The sequence below is a fragment of the Pteropus alecto genome, unplaced genomic scaffold (genome assembly GCF_000325575.1).
Source record: "Pteropus alecto unplaced genomic scaffold, ASM32557v1 scaffold73, whole genome shotgun sequence".
NCBI lineage: Eukaryota > Metazoa > Chordata > Mammalia > Chiroptera > Pteropodidae > Pteropus > Pteropus alecto.
The window spans coordinates 5,249,703-5,267,949 of record NW_006436284.1 but is presented as its reverse complement, the minus strand read 5'-3'; the positions used below and the strand labels follow the sequence as shown (position 1 = coordinate 5,267,949).

The 18,247-nt window shown below is 39.1% G+C and overlaps 1 protein-coding gene across 1 annotated transcript; it reads left to right on the top strand.

Annotated features, from left to right (window-relative positions):
- The first annotated feature begins 11,144 nt into the window (after window positions 1-11,144).
- On the top strand, window positions 11,145-17,811 carry ESM1 (endothelial cell specific molecule 1). Its single transcript, XM_006912454.3, has 3 exons — window positions 11,145-11,528; window positions 14,441-14,593; window positions 17,714-17,811. Exons 1-3 carry the CDS (start codon window positions 11,225-11,227, stop codon window positions 17,809-17,811), a joined length of 555 nt encoding a protein of 184 aa, XP_006912516.1. The 5' UTR covers window positions 11,145-11,224.
- Window positions 17,812-18,247: the final 436 nt, after the last annotated feature.

The following is an 18,247-nucleotide window of genomic DNA, read 5'->3' as shown; positions in this document are numbered from 1 at the left end:
TCAGTGCACTGCTCTAGGATGGACCATGAGGAAACTGATCCTATCTCTCCAGTGATCTCTGCTCTGTCAGATACGGTATGTGTGTACTGCTTTGCCAGTTGTCTTTGTTTACAAGAAACTCAGGCAGGAACTGACAGGGTATTGTGGGTGGCAGCAAGGCTCCCACAGCAGACATTGAGAGTTTCTTGTTCCCCAGCCTTCCAGCCAGCATCTCTTTAATCAACTGCATACTAACTCATAAGGCTGAGGTGACTGTCAGTACTCACCTACATAGCTCTGCAAAGTGAGATGATCAATGAGATGAATATTGAATGTTATGACCCAGCATGTGATGTCAGTGTGACACCTCACCTGTAGCTGGTGAGTGGACATCATAATGGGACAAAGAATGAAACAGGAAAAGCAAAATAAATGTGTTCATTAAAAAAAGAAAAACAGTTACATAAGTGCCCTTGAATCAATTAATAATATTTATTTGTGGTGCACTGCAAGTTGCTCAGTTATGTCTTTAAAGCTTTTATCGTAAGTAAGGTTTCGACTCCCATTCATTTTGTTTGGAGGAGGGTATTGTGGAAAATGTGGCTTTTTATTATTCCATTGAAGTCCACTTTGTCAGGGATCCAAGTGGCTATAGCAACTAAATCTCTTGTTGACTCTTCCTCTAGACTCAATCCCCGAAAATTAGTTGGAACAGATTACAGTGAGCCCTGTGAAATTCGCCTTTTGGTTTCAGAGGAGCAGTGAACTGGAAGGCTCATCTGTTCTTTGATCCTTTGTGACTTCTCTATTCCTGCGAGTTGGGTGTGACTCATACAAGGTCTTGTTGTTTCACTCCCTTGGAAACTGTCCGACTGTTATAAATGAGGCCCACTCCTGGCTGCCTTGACCTTCAGCCTCACAGCTGGATTCTGCAGACCCCAGAACCCTTGGAACCCTGGGCTAATGTCAAGGGCTCTTTTCACATGTGCAAGGCCACATCTATAAAATAAACCACTTTAACAGTTTGGTGTTAAATTGATTTTTTATTGTATGAATTAAGCTTTATCCACAACCACCCCCTCCCCATAAGTAGATAGAATCAAAGGGTTTAGTGGCTGGAGACACAGGCTGAGCTTCTGTCACTTCTTGGAGATCTTACGTACTCCTTTTTTTTTTTTTTCCTATCTGCTTGGGTGCTCTAAGGAGACCAAAAATCACAGGGTCATGGAGAGCCTGGGCAGGAGGGGGAGTCTGGTGGAGGACCAACCCAACGCTATGTTGTTATCTGAATATTCTGAGCACGCACTACTTACCAGGCGCTGGGCTCAGTGCATCAGTTCAACCCTATGAAGTAGGAATTCTCATGTGTTTGTGCAACTGGGATAATCAAAGCTTAGAGCTTCAAATGTTGTGGCCAATTTTTACTCTTAATAAGTTGTATGCTCAGAATTCAAACTCAAACCATCTAACCCAAGTGATCTTACATTCTTAGCCACTGCTACATATGGTGAAATAAATCTGCTGCTTCCACCTGCCTTTACTTTCCGGTAGAGGAGCTCGGGTCAGAGGCAGTGGGGGGCCTGGTGCCCGAGAGGGCCATAGAGGTAGAAGGCACAGGGCAGAAAGGAAAGTGATCTGATAAACTCTCCCACTAATGTGCTAGTGATGTAATGCTGGAGCTGCTTCTTGTGATTTAATTTTAGAAGAGGGTGAGGTGAGAGAACTCACCTTCCACCACAGCTCCTTGAGAACTTGGGCAGGGCGGACGGACTCCAGGGCCTAGGGAGGGTCATCCTGCTTGCTATCCTTGGAGGGCTGGGGTTTGTGAGGCTATTTCTGAAATTTGTTTATTTCTTCTGTGCGGCGATGCCATTTCTGGAGCCCCTCAGAGGTGCAGCGCCCAAGCCAAGCATTGTGCAGACTGCAACAATGACCATAAAATGGTTCCTGCTCACTAGAACTAGAGAGTCTCCTGCATGTAAAGAACAGAGCTGGGAGTGCAGAAATGCCCAGTCAGCTGAGGGATAAATTCCGGCCTGGGAAGAGGCTGGGGAGAGACTCATGCAGAAGGCATTTTAGCCTTCAAGGGTGAAGCGATCTGGTGAATGGACAAAAGGGGTTAAGCAGGTGGATGGAGGAGCAGACCCAGGCCAAGGCCACATTTATCATCAATCGTGGACACATATGCCTATGATCTAGTCCTTTTTTGTTTTCTATGAAGAGAAATATTTAGTAACATTCTAAACTGTAAATATTAATGTGTTATATATAACCACTATAAGGTAAAGTTAAAAAAATTAATATTTAGTTTAAAAATAAATTACAAAATTCCAGATTATCAAACATTTCATAACTCTGGTTTCTTCGGCAGTTGAATAAACAAGTTACCCTGAACAAGTTACTCTGAAGTCAGACTTTTTCTAGCTCTAAACTCAGAGCTCTGGTGTATTTACTTCTTGAGAGGCTTTCTGGGGCCACATTTATTGCTTCAACCCATTTCTCTTCTTTTCAGTTACAAAAGGTCTTTGATTATCTGTTTACAGTGGGACTGTATGTGGAGAAAAGCGTTTCTATGCTTTTTGAAGTCTTGGACTCTCCTAATAGAATGGGAAGTGTTCTGGTGATGTACCCTTCCCCTCAAAGGAGAGGCATGTCTTCCTGCAACAGGTCTGTGTGGCATTCCAACTGCAGTGGACAGTTTTGAAGGCTCACCATGTAAGACTATGTGACAGAGTGAATCCCACGCAGTTTTGGGAAGAGGTTATCATGGCAAACATGCCACGCACGTTATCCCTTTTCAAACAGCTTTATTCAGTGGTTTCTTCTCAGGTCCCTCAAAAGTACCCATCACGTATTCCCTGGTAGGATCAAATACCCTACATTTTCTTGTTTTCAGTGTAGGCTTTTGTCTAGATGTAGGGTGCTTGAAAGGCGGTCATTCACGGCCCTATTTGAGTTCCATTATTTTAAATTAGTAAAATGAAGGCATTAATACTTTAAAACAGCCTGGATCAGTGGTCATCAAATTACCTACTTGTAATAACTGTTGATCCCTCATAGACTAGCTTCCTAGACTAGACCACATAAAATTTGAAGTTTTGATTTGCCATGTTGAGAACACTTTGAATACAGAAAGCCAAAGTATGTTGGATTCCTTTCATTCTTGGAGACATTGTTTGGTGTTTTATTCAGTGAGTACTTCCTAAATATATTTATAAAGGAGACAGGCTCAGCATGTTGTCTGGAAGTGGTGGTATATACACAAACTCATGATCCACTATTAGAAATGTAAGCTGGAGGTACGTGTACATGCACGTGTGTGTATATATGCACTTTGGAACAGAGAGCAGGCTATTAAGCTCAGGTTTTACAGAACATATATCTTACCCTAAAATACCTTTAGTCACATCAAGTTAGGATATTTATTAGGCAGTTTGTAAGATTAAAGTATTTGGTTTCATCATTTAAAATTCTAGTAGAAGATTAAAGATTGGTAAACAATTTATTCTACTGCTAGGCAAATTGTTGATGGTGAGTCAACAAAAATAAACACAGGTCTATTTATTTAGAAAACCACTATATTTCATTGAATCTAAGATGTTTTCAGTGTAATTTATGCCATTATTTTATATATCATTAAGGAAGAAAAATAATTCTTCCAATTAAACTGACATAAAGTTTCCAAATTACTAAAATTTTTTCTTATACTTATTGAAAGCACTCTTTTGGGCTTATTTTGGTATATATTTCTATAATTTAAAACTTTTGAACATTCATAGGAAGGAACATAGAAATTTAATAAATTGGATAAAATATTTCTAAATGACTCCACATTCATATCTGGCCCTTCTGAATCACATGTCAGTGTTGTGTCTTTTTTCACAGAGGATAGGCACTTGCACCATCAAAATTATGAGTAATGCAGAATCTTAATAGCCGATTCTCCTACTGTGTTTGAGATTCCATTCCATGTAACTGACATTCCTCATGCAAGTTTTGATGTGCACATGTAGCAGTGACAATTACATCATGATGACCATTTCCCAACTTCATTGATATTAACATGTGGAGATGTATGTCTTAGAATCAGTGGCATATGCTAACAAAATTTGAAGTGCATAATATAGTTAATAATCCTAGGCTAGTCCCTCAAAGATAGGCTTTTCATGTCAGAAATCTCCAGAGTAAAGACTGAGTAGTAACTCTACTAACATGAAGAGATGTGACTGGGAAAAACCGTTAGTCTAGAGGTTTCTCAAATTTTTGAGTTTGTCAAAATCAAGTGGCTTACTTGTTAAATGTGTCGATTCCTAGTCCCACTCCAGACCCATCACATTGGAATCACTGGGTGCAGCATTTTGGTGAGCTTCCCAGGACACCAGGGTACTCAGATGCAGGCGGTCTGGGGAACCCTGTTCAAGGCACCCTTAGCGTACAGACACTAAGCTGTCAGATCACAGGCGTGGAGACTTCATGAGGAACATGGCAGCCAAAAGAAAGCAAGACACTTCTTTTTTTTGAAAAGAGGTCACAATGTGGCCCTTCACTGAGAACATCTCAGGAAAAAAGGAGCCAAGATATTTTAATACAAGATTAAAGAGCGAGTCTGAAACTGCCAGTTTCTTAAAAAGTCCTAAATAAAGGGCTTGAAAGTTATGCTTCTTACTTCTCTTATTCTAGTGCTTACCTTTAACTTAAAACAAAAACAAAAACAAAAACATTCGATTCAACCCACATATCATGTCAAGGCTAAAGCAAACTGGCTGGACAAACTGATGAGTCTGAGGGTGGTCCTGATTAAGATTTTATTACATTCTAAAAAAGGTCAGTTTAAGGTTAGGATAAGGAAGTGCCACGTTATTAGAAAAGTAAAGTAGCAGAATCATTTCCTATAATTCTTGTATTAATCAGAATTCTCAGTCTTTCCAAAATTCCTAGTGAAAATTCCAAACATCTTAGCAATAACTTCTAACATGACTTTTTCAACCTATGTTCTCTTATGCCAGAGAGTCTTAATATCTAAATGACTTCCAATGCCTAAGCTAATTTTTTAGTCATGTAGGAAACTAGTGATTTTTTGAAAACTCTTTTGGCCTATAAAAGCAGTTTGTGAGCTGTTTAGTCATCTTGCGCCAGGATGAGGTGAGGCAGGCTGCAGGGGGGAGGGTTGGGGTCTTACTAAGCAAGAATGTTAATGCTCAGCCATCATTCTGTGAATTAAGTGAATGAAAAACTATGCCATTTGCAGAAGATGAGGGGGATGGAGGAACAGGTGAGCCTGACATAGATAGCCACAGGCTCATTTGTGTGTGTATGTGGTATAATTTGTCTTACAGAATAAGAAATAATGTTTTACAGATGTATGGTAATTTAGTTGATAACATGTTTTCATATCTACATTCTGCTTTGATCTGTACATTTGTTTGAAAAAAGAATGGTGTTTCTATCTCTTATATTTTGCTGGAAAAAAATGACTTTGTGTTAATCAGGAAGTCTGGTTGGTGTCTTATACCAGGACCGATGGTGGAGCTGGAACTCAAACTCAGGTCTTCTGGTCCCAAGTTCAGGACTGCATACATTTGAATACTCACCCTGCTTCTCATCTTCTGTCAGGGCAGTGACTAGTGCTTCTTGATGTGGCTTCCTATTTGAAGGCAGAAGGACACTGGAATTTGACTGGAATTTCTTGCAGATGGGAGTACAGACTCAGAACCCTGATTTGAGAAAGAGCTATCTGTTAAGAACACTTGCCTAACTCCTCACATTAGAAACTGCCAGAATTGGAGGCAAAGAAGAGAAATAGGCAGCTAGGTAGTGAGAGCTCCTCACGTGTTCCCAAGTCTAGACTTTGTCACTCTAAAAGATTTCCTAGCAGTGTGAACCCAAAGTGGAAGTGTCTAGGTTTGGCTAAAGTTAAAAACAGACCCGATTCTGGGTCTGTTTCCTTGGTGGACTCTGTTGGCACCAAAGCTCAGTATATAGTGACAAACTTCTCTGAGGGGTACCCAGAAACTTGGGGTTGACATTCGTAGTAGATGCTGTCCTATCTTTTCAAACTACCCCCCACTCATGATTCTTGCAGGGATGTTTGCTGTAAGCAATTGTGATTGCTGCCAACACACACACAATCAGAAGGCTCCATTCAGGCAAAAAGCTTAATTAAAGCAGGTGCGCTTCATCTTGTTCTTCTGAGCAGAGGTGGTTTTTGGTAATTCCTGGACCATCAAATTCCCCTTTACTATTAAATTTGTCTTTATTAAAAATTAAAACTTAGAGAACTGGAGAGATATTTCTTTTGGGAAAATATTTCCTCTGAGACATCAGATCATTTTTAAGGAATGAAGTAAATTTTTAGAAATTGAGACTCTTGATAATAATAGTCATGATGTTCCTTTTGATCCTCTTGACTCATTACTGAGGTAGAAAGGAGAGACTGCGGGGGAGGTCTAAGGTATGTGTCATGTGACGTGCCTAAAATCACGTAGCTTGGTATTGGCAGAGCTGTTTCTAGAACTCCTACAAGCTGTTCCCAGGTCAGGAGGCTCTGGGAGGAGTCCCTGTGACTGCTGTGAAATGCAGTCAGTTTGGCAGACAGGTTTCATCAGGGCCCATCAACCACAAGGAGGTTTCATGAACTTCTCAGAGTAGATGTGGTGCTGTCAGACCCAAGGCTGAAAGTTCAAGAGGACAAAGTTGGTTAGCTGCGCAGTTGTTGACATGTTGGAACTAAAGTCTCTGCTCAGACGTCAGTCCACCCTCAGCTACTTCTGCTGCCTTAGGAAACCTCTCGCTCACGTCCGCAAAGAAGCCTCATGGACTGCAGCTCAATCCAAGCTGCCCAAGAACCCGGCCTCACTTTCTTCCTCTGGTAGAGAGAGAGAGGGAGCACACTGGTGCCCATTTTAACTTATTTTTCTCTGAAAATGATTCTGAAAAACAGTTGTAAACATTTCCATGTTTATTCAATATTAAGCCCTTATTATATGCTAGACTTTGTGCTAAGCACATGTATAATATTGCCATTAGCTGAGTGTCAAAGGAGGAGGATTTTCAGATGGTACCAAACAAAAACAAAAACTAAACTACAAAGTCTTATACACCTAAGTTTGTCCATTTGCTTCTTGGACATTTTCGCCTTCAAGGCTGTTTTTGTAATTTAATTTAAATCAAACTTATCTGATAAAGAGGTTTGTGAGGAAAGCACAGTCAGCATGGTGCAAGTTGGCTTGACCATGAGAGTTGGGAACCTTTCCAGAGCCTTTGTCACTTTACCTATCCAAAAACAAACAAACAAACAAACAAAACAACAAACAAAAAACCCCCATCAAAACAAACTTAAACAAAAACTTGGTATTTGATTATGAGCAATTATATTGTGCAAAATAAAGCACAAAATACTAGTGCACATTACCTGGGCTTATTCTCCTGCTTGGTGCAATGCCAAGTTTAAGGGAAAAAAATTATAATGGTATTTTAAATGAATAGGTGTACTTCTTTGAATAGTTATTTGGTTTTATCATTTCTCTGGCTCCCATTGCAGAAGATTGCATACTATCTTTTGATCTCCAAGATAATATGGTTTGACCCACCATTGCTTCAATTTGTGTTTTCAGAGTTATAAAAAGCTTATGTGATTCCCCTTGGCCTTTCTCACTCTTTGATTTGACAACTCATGCACAGGCAGAGCAAAATTAGAGATCTCCAGCCCCAGCACAAAGCAAGTCAATCGAGGTGGACCTCATGCCCTCTTCAATAGCTTTGTTTTCACCTTATCTTATTTTATTTTATTTTTTTTACTGCAGATTAAAGTCAGTTCCTTGCTTACTCTCCTATTTCCCAACTCTCTGTGGGCATTGCTAACTTTCCTCATAAGACTGATTATTCTGGGCTCAAGTTTGGGTAAGACAGTGATGCAATTAGATAAAATCCCATAGGGACTGTGCTAGGACAAACCATTTTTGCTGGGTCTTGGAAGGAATCGAAGGTTCCCCTCAAATGAGTTGCTAGGTTTGTGAACTTTATTGAGCATATTTTTTTTACTCTTCTGTGTAATGTGTTTTGGTTTACTATTATTGCAGATTTAGTACCCTCAACTGACATCGTCTCTCTGTTTAGTTGTCATTTACCAAAGGTAGTATCAATTTTTGGAAAAGCAGAAGATAGTTGTTCACAAGCTCCTCTTCACCTTCTTCCCTTCACCACTTGTGATTTTGACCTTCGAAGGACTTTATTGTTTCTTCCTTAAATTCCTATAAAAGCTCAGAAAGCTCTTATCCTTTTATTAGTTTTCTTTATTTACTGCTAACTCTATGATGATTATATTTTAAAAATTAAAAAAGCTATCACTTATTGAATGCAAGATAGATACTTTCCATCCCTTATTTTATCAATCTTAACAATAACCCTTATCAATCCTAACAATCAATGCTAACAATAATGAAGAAGGTATTATTAGCCCCATTGTACAGCATAAGGAAATGGAGCTTTAGGGACATTAAAATAAGTTCCCAAGCCCCTTAGGGAGTAAATGGCAGAACAGAGATTCAGGTCCAGCACTGTCAGAATCCAAAATTTATAGTAAAACCAAACTAGTGTGCAGGCTGGATCCAATCCAAAAGAAATGAAGGCACATATAATGTTTTCTAATTTGAATGAAAAACTGGCCAACATTTAAAAAATAGGATATTACATTTAAAAGTCTGGATTCCAGCTTCTCTTTTAAAAAATTAGGAGATCGGGCTCAGCGGGCTCATATTCTCACACGGCAGCAGTCAGTCAGCCCTAAGGAATTTCTGCTTCCCTTAGTGGAGGCATTTGCTCCTGAGGCAGGCAAAATCCACTCTTTTCTCACTGCATTACACCTAGTATAGCTTACTACCTTACCCACCTGGGTCATCTGCTTGGCACCTGTATGTGTTTGATTTTGCAATTCTTATTCAAGTCTCCAGAGACAGTCTGTCTCAGGGTTAGAGTCCTGACTTTACCATTTGCTAACTGTGTGACCTCGGACAAGTTAACTCCTTAAAGCCTCAGTTTTCTCATCTCTATGATGGGGATAAAAATAGTACTTAGCTCATGAGGTTGTTTTGAATGTTAAATGTGGTAATCCATATACAGTGCTTAGCATGGTATCTGGCACACAGTAAGATTCCTATAATGGTTAGGTGTTATTATTAACCAAGATTCGAATTATCCACTCTCTCCTCTGAAAGTGGCATTCAGAAAAGTTGGAGCAAGAAATCTTTTCCAGGATCAGCTTAAATTGTGAATAAGTCCATCATCAGAACCACTGGCCATGGAAGTGTGATTTTGTTGTAATAGGCAATAGAGTGTGTGGCTTTGGCATTAGACTGACATGATTCCAGTTCAATTTCTGACATTATGGGGACTTTGGGAAAATTATTTAACCTCAGTTTTCTCATTCATAAAATTACTTCACAAGATTGTGGTGAGGGGCAAGTGAGTTAACATATATAAATTGTTTCAGAATGATGTGTGGCACGTGTTATGTACTCAGTGAATGTTACCCGCTATTGAAAACAATAAATCACAGTGTGCCATTTACTAAATATGTGTTTGCTTCTGGGGAGGTGAAGATAGAATATTTCAAATTGGATTGCCATGGAAAATCTGAGAAATTTGAAAGCTAAAACTCTTGTCTTCATTTCCCAGGTGGAGAAACTCAATTCCCTGTAGTCCAGATTCTGTTTCCCCATTGTCCTAAAATTGCACTTTCAAAGGCTAACCTAACCATGAAGACATCCATTGGTCCCTGCCTCACCTTCTAGAGGGGGCAAGAATTTTAGAGATCAGCTAGCCTAACATTGTCAACTCTCAAAAGAGGGCGGAAGCTGAGAGAAGTCCTGTGGCTTGCCCACAGCAAATGTGTGACAGACTAAGAATTATCAGCTTTATTGGGTGGATATTTACTAAGTGACAGTGGATTTACAGTTCTTTTGACAAGTTGGCGGGGGAGGGGGCTCTTGGCATCTAACATGTGGCTGGTAAGGGACGCCCTTCGCTCTTCTTTCACTTTACTCGGTCTGCCCTACAAACCTCGCTTAAGGCCCTGGTCCAGTTAATATTTTAAGAGAGCTGCTCTGTCTTCCCTGGTGGATCTAGGCCCTGTGGCCCTCCATAGCATGAAGACCTTGATTGCTGATGGGTAATGTTTTCTCTTCCCTGTGACTTGCCTCTCTGGGCCACGTTCCGATTTCCCTGCTGTCTCATTTGTTTCCCTGGGCTGGCTGCCTTGTGTAGTGGTTTTTAGTGAGGAATCTGATGGATGCCAGGAGGTGAGAAGAAGGGCTCTGAATGGGCTCAATTATTGGACGAGTAGATTAGGTGATGGATGAGCATTATCCCCAGGGAGTTTTAGGTCAGGAGAAGTCAAACTGATAAGTTTTTCCAGAATTGAGTAACCCAGAAACAGTGCCAGCAACATCTTACCTCTTTTGTGGTTTTTGTATTGGTTTTAAAGGAAATTCAGTGCTGCAGTTCCACATCTTACTAGAAATACAGCTACATTCATGACAAACTTAGATATAGGCGATATGAATTGTTTTAGAAATAACATTTGAGGAGAGGGGTGGGAGGAAGGAAGAAAGGGTCTTAAAAAAAAAACCGCTTTCAAAATATTTCTTTCTTCTAAGTATTGAAAAGGGACAGTATAACACTCTCTTTTTTCCAAGTGCTCTCATAGCTATTTATTGAGGGGAAATACCAAATGTTTATTTATTTTTTTAAAGGAGCTTCTTCTGTCCTGATGATTCATGTAGATATCATTTTCCTCCTGACTACAGAGGCTCTGAGACAAAGCTACACCCTAAGTGATATGCTGGTGTCAGAACAATTCCTGTCCTGAAGGAGGTATGCAACCTTCTTTATTGCCCCTTCGCAGACGTCCTTGAGCTGTTGAGACGGATGTGAGCGAGTTTTTTAGTCCTCATGCAAAACAACCATCTAAACATAACAGATGACATCAGCTTGGGCTTTTCAATTCCTGGATGGCAGCAGCGTGTTAATCCAGCCTTCATCCTGGATTTCATAAACTAAAACAAGAGAGCCTGGCAGGAGGACAGCGCTGCTGCTGGGTTGAGGAAATTGATGACGGGAAAGCATGCGGGCAACGCAGTGTATAAAACTCATAAACGTGTAGGCAGAGGCTCAGCTACCACTTTGGACGGCTGCTTCCCACCAGCAAAGACCACGCGGAAGGAAGCTGAGCCTCAGCCCACAGGGAAACATGAAGAAGAGCTTCTTGCTGCTGGCCACGCTCCTTGTCCCTGCGCACTTGGCGACGGCCTGGAGCACCAAGTATGCGGTGGATTGCCCTGAACGTTGTGACAGCAACGAGTGCAAAAGCAGCCTGCGCTGTAAGAGGACAGTGCTGGACGACTGCGGCTGCTGCCGAGTGTGCGCGGCGGGGCTGGGAGAGACTTGTTACCGCACAGTCTCAGGCATGGATGGAGTGAAGTGTGGCCCGGGGCTGAGGTGTCAGTTTTACAGTGAGGAGGATGATTTTGGTGACGAGTTTGGTATCTGCAAAGGTAAAGAGTGACCCCTTGCTCCTTCCTGCCCAGGGCACACTGAAGGCTTTTAGCTCGTGTGGGAGGTGAGGAGACATTCCTCCTATGATAAAGAGGGAAAATGCAGGTGGATTAGGGACAAGACCCACACAGGTGTTGTCACAGGGAGAGAGAGGGTAACTATGCAAATAGCAACTGAACCCACTGTGCAAGAAAGCACTGAAAGAAATAGAGCATTTCACAAATTATGTTTGGGAGATTTAAGAAAAAAAGTTGCAATGGAAGATTATGTTGCCTCATTTTCTGGAAAACTTTAGAAACTTGGCAGGTAATCTGTTATGGATGGTTTAGGTGCTCTCTCTTCTGCAGGCAGTGGTTACAGAGGTCGGCACTAGATAACCTCTTGGAGTGCTGTCTAGCACTGGGGTTTAGTGATTCTTTGATGTTGAAAGGGTCCACAGGATGGAGGGCATCTCTCAAGATTAAATATTTCTGATGAACACTAGATGCACTTTGTGAAATAGGGTGGACTTAAGTCATCTAACAAAATGACTCACATTCTTGGAAAAGGGTACCATGAAGTATAAAACAAACCTCATTGCACTTTATCAATGTTTTTCGTCATCTAGAAAAAATAGTAGATGGTGTAAGACAAGCAAAAATCACAGTAAAGAAAAATAAAAATTGGCAGTCTGTAAAGAATGAGGTTGGCAGTCTTACAGACTTAAAGGAAAACTTCTTTAGGTTGAAACTGTAGCTAATCAATATAGTTAGGCATTTGTAGAATTGATTTCAAACTTAGTGACTGTAGTTTAAAATGTTTAACATGTTTAAAATGTCGAGAATCTAAAGAATGGTGAAGTTAAAAATTCTGTATGGATACTTCATGATCTCATCATTAAGAGCTATTGTTAAGATGTAACGCATATGCTATAGCCCCATTTGTTAGTTTTATAATATTAAAGAAGCTTTTAAAATTATTAAAGGGACTGGGAAATTGCTAAATAATTCTTATATTTTATGTATTTAATACAATTGTGTGCTTTTATGAATGATAACCATCCTGTAAGAGCTAACTTATTAATTCTCCTACCTTTTAGACAAATATTTTTATAAATGTTAATCACCTTTTAATCCTCAAAACATACTAAAGGTTAGGAAATAAATACTTGAACTATTAAGAGAATTTTATTTTTTGCTTAGTTTATTTTTGTTTATGACCAACAAAAGATAGAATATCAAGGAAACGTTTTCTTGTTAAACATTCACAAACATTTCTTTCAGCTGAATAGAATCTGAATTTTCTGTAAATTACAGGGCTTATCAGCCAAGAAAACAGTACTTCACATAAGGAAGTTAGGGAGGAAGTGGTTAACACAATCATACTTAGGATACAGCAAGTATATGCAGTGGATTGCTTTTTCTCTTGGCATAAAAATCGCCTCTGTAAATGTGACTGTAAATGCACAGTCACATATGGGTAAAGAAACAAGCTGTAAGGAAAGCATCAGTAGTCTTTAGTGCTCTAGTATTCCACTGAATGATTGAGGTAGCTGTTAATGAGATATACTTTTAGGAAATATTTAAGATTGCTCTTTTTTGGCAACCTTCAGATTATAAGCCAGTCTAGTTTGGAACATTTTCCTCTCTGCTGGAAATAGTGAGCCTGTGTGAACCTCAGCAACTCTGGAGAGAAAGATTATATTTTGCTATAGGCTAACTCCCACCTTCAGTTTTTTTACAGACCATTCCTATGAAAACTGTATGCCTCAGCTGCATATCTAATGTTTTCTAAATATTCAGGTGTTTGGCATTGTGTTGCCCAGACCAATCAGCCAGCCAACACATATTTATTGCACACCTACTGTATCTGCCCTGGAGATGCTTAAAACCAGTTTCCTCTGCAATCTGAGGGGTGCTGAAAAAAGCAATCCTATGTCTCTTTTAAAAAAGTATATTTTAATTATATCTCTCTTGATCATTCTGTGGAATATGAGATTATTAAAGACTCAAATGCTTCACAACTGGTTTCTCTACCCATATATGATTGCACGTTTACAAGGATATTGTCATGCCAAGAGAATAAATATTCTACATCTATTATGCTTGGCTGTTAAAGATTGGCTAGTCTATTGAGATGCTGTCTGCTTACCTCATAAAAACCGTGCAGTTTAATACATGACTTTGTCCTCTTTTTATCAACCTTTTTTTTTTATTATTATGTTTTAGTCTAAATATGAAATCAATGAAGCTCTAAAAGCTTCCAGATTTTGGTAGGTACGTAAATAAATTCTCAGCTTTCTTGCTCATTTAACATATTGCATCTTAGCTTTGCAGAGGGTTTTACTAGTGAATCCTCTTAACATCTGGGGGAGTTAGGTAAATTGTACTGTCATTCTGACAGACAATAAACTTGTTGGAGCAGATTGAGGATTTGGTCACTTCATAGAGAGCTGGAATGTCAGCTTTCTTTGCCCCTGGTTAGTTTGAAGCTCTGTGCTATAAAGTAGCAAATTGTCTGTGAATACAGTGGATTCAAAGACAGCATCACATTTTTTAAACTATTGAGGAGCTGATGCATATATCCGTTAAACCGCCCCCCTTTACTGAGCTGTCACAGAGATAACCTATGAGAATCTGTTTATTGGTATCTAAGAAGAAAATATATAGAATTAAGACTGGTTCAAGGGTATTGGTTACGTGCAGCTGTCTTCAACTAAGCTTCACAGAAGTACACAACTGAGGGGCATCCTTAGCGTGTGATTTCACATTTGTGACTTAAAGTTTTAATTTTCAGAGACCTTTTTTTTTGAGAGTTGGGTTTCATCTTACAGACAAGATTCATGAAGTTTGTTCAAATCCTGAGACTGTGCACACAGGGGCTGTTATGCACAACAAGCAGCTCCTTCTCTAAACTTTTCCTTTGCCCTCAGACTGCCCCTATGGTACCTTCGGGATGGAATGCAAAGAAACCTGCAACTGTCAGTTAGGCATATGTGACAGGGTGACTGGCAAATGTCTGAAATTTCCCTTCTTCCAGTATTCGGTCGCCAAGTCTTCCAACAGGAGATTTGTTTCTCACACAGGTAAGAACCGATTCTAGTATAAACATAGAAACAATAGTCTCATTTTCAATTTGGAATACTTACAAAATATCATTGAGTAAAATAAGATGTTGATTTGAATGATTTCGTTTCCTTTATTTTACTAAGGGGAAAAACAGGTGGTGTCGAGTTTGGTTGGTGTTGCTGTTTCTTAAAAAGATCTCAATAATTTTAAAGATTCTATGATTTCTCATAAAATTTACCCAGTTTACATGATTGGTTGCCAAAAAACTTGTAATAAAAAATAACCAAGACATACAAAGTTTGTAAATTCTTTAGTAATCTGTTTAATATATGTACTAGACAAAGCTACTTCTCTCTCAACTTTACATCAAAAAAGTACTCAGGAATTTATTGAATAAAGTTTAAGAGCCAAGATAGAAAATATAGAACATTTCACTCTCTCTTTTTAACCAAATGGAAGCATTTAAATGGAATAATTCCAAGCATGTGTTTTTTATGGATTTTGGAAAAGATAAGAGATAGTGTCTATGACTGAAATGTGGGAATTATCTCTAAACTGTTGAATGAAATTGTAGTAATAGTCTCATGCTGCTTGTTAGTGCATATTTCTTACACAGGTTGCTAGAATGTGAGAAATACACAGCCTATGCGATGGCGCTGTGCACATATTTGGTTCTCTTGTTGAATAAATGACCAGTACAGTAAAGCTTCATTAAATTGAAGGTAGCTCATTTAAAACGTGTAGCCACTGCAATTGTTAGTATTAATAAATGACACATTTCCCCCCTTTGTATATAAATATTTGACAATCTGACATCATTTATTTAGTATTTTTTCTGATCCTTTGCAGTTTAAAGTAAGATATGAAATATTTGGCAAATGTCCTTATTTCTCAGCTTTCCTCCTTCTAACATGTTAGTACAATTAAGTACATTAAGATAAAGGGGAAATAGTGGGCTTTTAAGGGAATTATTATTAAGTACGGCTATGCCCTTAAACGTTAATTTAAAATGAATACCCTTTTTAAAACCTATTGAATAACTGAATATTTGATCTGGAAAATGAGATTATTATTGATATTTTAAAAACTTATGACTAGTCCCTATAGTTCTTGAAAAGCAAAATAGAAGAAGATTGAGTTTTAAGACCTAAGATTTTTTTAGAGATGATATTTACATAACATAAAATTAACCATTTTAAAGTGAACAGTTCAGTGGCATTTAGTAAATTCACAATGTTGAATAGCCACTACCTCTAAATAGTTCCAGAACATTTTCATCAACCCAAAATAAAACCCCAAGACCCATTAAAAGTTATCCCCATTCTTACATTCCTCCAGACCATGGCAACCACCAATCTACTTTCTGAGACCTAGAATTTTTTGAGTGATGTGACTGCTTTTAGTGCAGGTTTGAAATCTATTGTGTCATTACAGCAAACTGCCTCCAATGCTTGCGATTTCTTTTATCTTATCTTGCTTTCTTAAAACTGAAGGCTGAAAAGACCTTTGAAGAAACAACTTTCACATCCCTCTTCACTCATTTAAGGTGTCACCTAAACTTTATTTCACCAGAAAAGACTTGAGTCCCTTGTGAATCATTGTTGGTGTTTGGGATGCATTTCTGGGAGGACAGGAGAGCAACTTCGGAATAATCCTCAATGACAAAACTCTTCGTGGTGTCTCATACATTCCTGTTTTTTAGCATATCCCTTCCTCCACAAGACTGTTGTGCAGTCTCTTTTCCTCAGAGTTGACACTCTCTCTCATTTGCTTGCAGGTTCTGCAAATACCTTAATTACTACATAGCTGCCTGAGAAACCAATATTTTGCTGGGTGGAAGTAACATTATAGGTTACACAAAAAATATTTCTATACCCAAATTAGGTGTCAAGATTCTTATCAGAAATTTATGAAAAAAAGCATTTCCTGACCTAAGGTGTTTTCTTTCATTAGCTAAAGGAGCAACAAAAGATGATTATTAGTGTAACCTTAGTATAGTGCCGTTAGGTTCAGGATGGAAAACAGAATATCCTAAGGACCTTGTGGAGAGCCTCCCAGGAGCCCTGCCTTCACTGGTGCATTGTCTACATGGGACTTTCTGGGGTTCGTGTGCTGCAGTTTATAGTAGTGGCTTGGGGCCTCAGTCCTGCCTTGGGCTTTACATCACCTCTGCACAAGCCTGTTTGGGCCTAGCCTTTATAAATGGCTCCGAGGTTCCTCAGCATAGTGACTTCCGGAGGTCCCTTCCACATCCTGATTACACAGGACTGTCTTCTCTAACTTTCTACCTGTTGGCTACAATACTCTTGGCAAGTGGGCTTCCAAACTTCTTCTATTTGTTCTCTCTCTCTCTCTCTCTCTCTCTCCCCCCCTGTATTTTGGTAGTGAGCTTTCCAACTTTCTAAGACTGGGAATTCACAAGCAACTTTTTGGAGTGTGGAGGAGGGGAGGGGCTGTGAGATCTGGAATGCTTTCTGAATTTATACACATTTGTCTGCCGGGCTGCACTGATCTTACAGTGTTCCATTTCAGGATGTGCACTGCTGAAGCAAACACACCTCACTACTCTTAGAAACAGAAAATTTTCGTTTTAGAAAATTCTAAATATTACAAACTTTTATGGAAAGCAAGAATTATATTTATAAAATTCTGCCCTTTGTTCTACCTTTTGCCTTCTGGAGCTATACCAAGAAACTAATCCCTCTTCATACTACATAGTATAAAAGTCTTACTTAGAGATCTATTCTTATAGCATTTGCTCATTTCGTAAGTATTTATTAGGTGCCTACTCTGTTCCACGCACTACTGTGGCAATAAGCAAAACACAAAGTCTCTGCCTTCATGCATCTGTTATAATAGTGATAGAGTGAGATAACAACAACAACAACAAAAAAGACAAATGCATGTGTAAGTTAATGTCAGATGATGGTAAGTATATGAAGATAAATAATTAAAGGAGATGTTATGTTAAATGGGAGGTGCTAATTGATATAGAGTAGGTGAATACAGTCAGCATAGACTCTGAATTTGTTAAATATTTCATTATAAATCCACTGTAATACAAAAACAAGACAAAACTGTATTTGATCTTGGAGTTTCAAACACTTGGACATGATTTGTATTCCTTCTAATTTCAGAGCATGACATGGCATCTGGAGACGGCAATGCAGTGAGAGAACTTGTGAAAGACAATGCTGCCCGGTCTCCTGTAATGAAATGGTTAAATCCACGCTGATCCTGGGTGGGATTTCTAAGAGAAGACTATTTTAATAATACACAGCCAGCATTTTAGGAACTGTTTAGATTATAGCATTCGGACATGTAATTTTTGGAGACCAAGTGTGATTCAGGGTGGGTCCAGAAAAAAAGTAGGCTACTAACAACAATCCATAAAATGCATATGACTGAACACTTAAATATTTGTTAAACATTTGAATGCATGTAGATTTGTTAAATAACTGTTTATAGTAATACTGAAGAACTAAAAATGCAGTTTAGATAATCTTAACATGGAGGCAGGTCAGCCAAAGAGAAAGCCAGCCAAAGCTGAAGACCACAGTGAGTCCTTGGTTTTTTGACTCAGATGTACATTCATGTTGGGATACAGAATAGAGAAAGAGTTAGGAGCAAGAGAAGGTGGGGGTGGGGTGGGGAGTATGATATTTAGAACT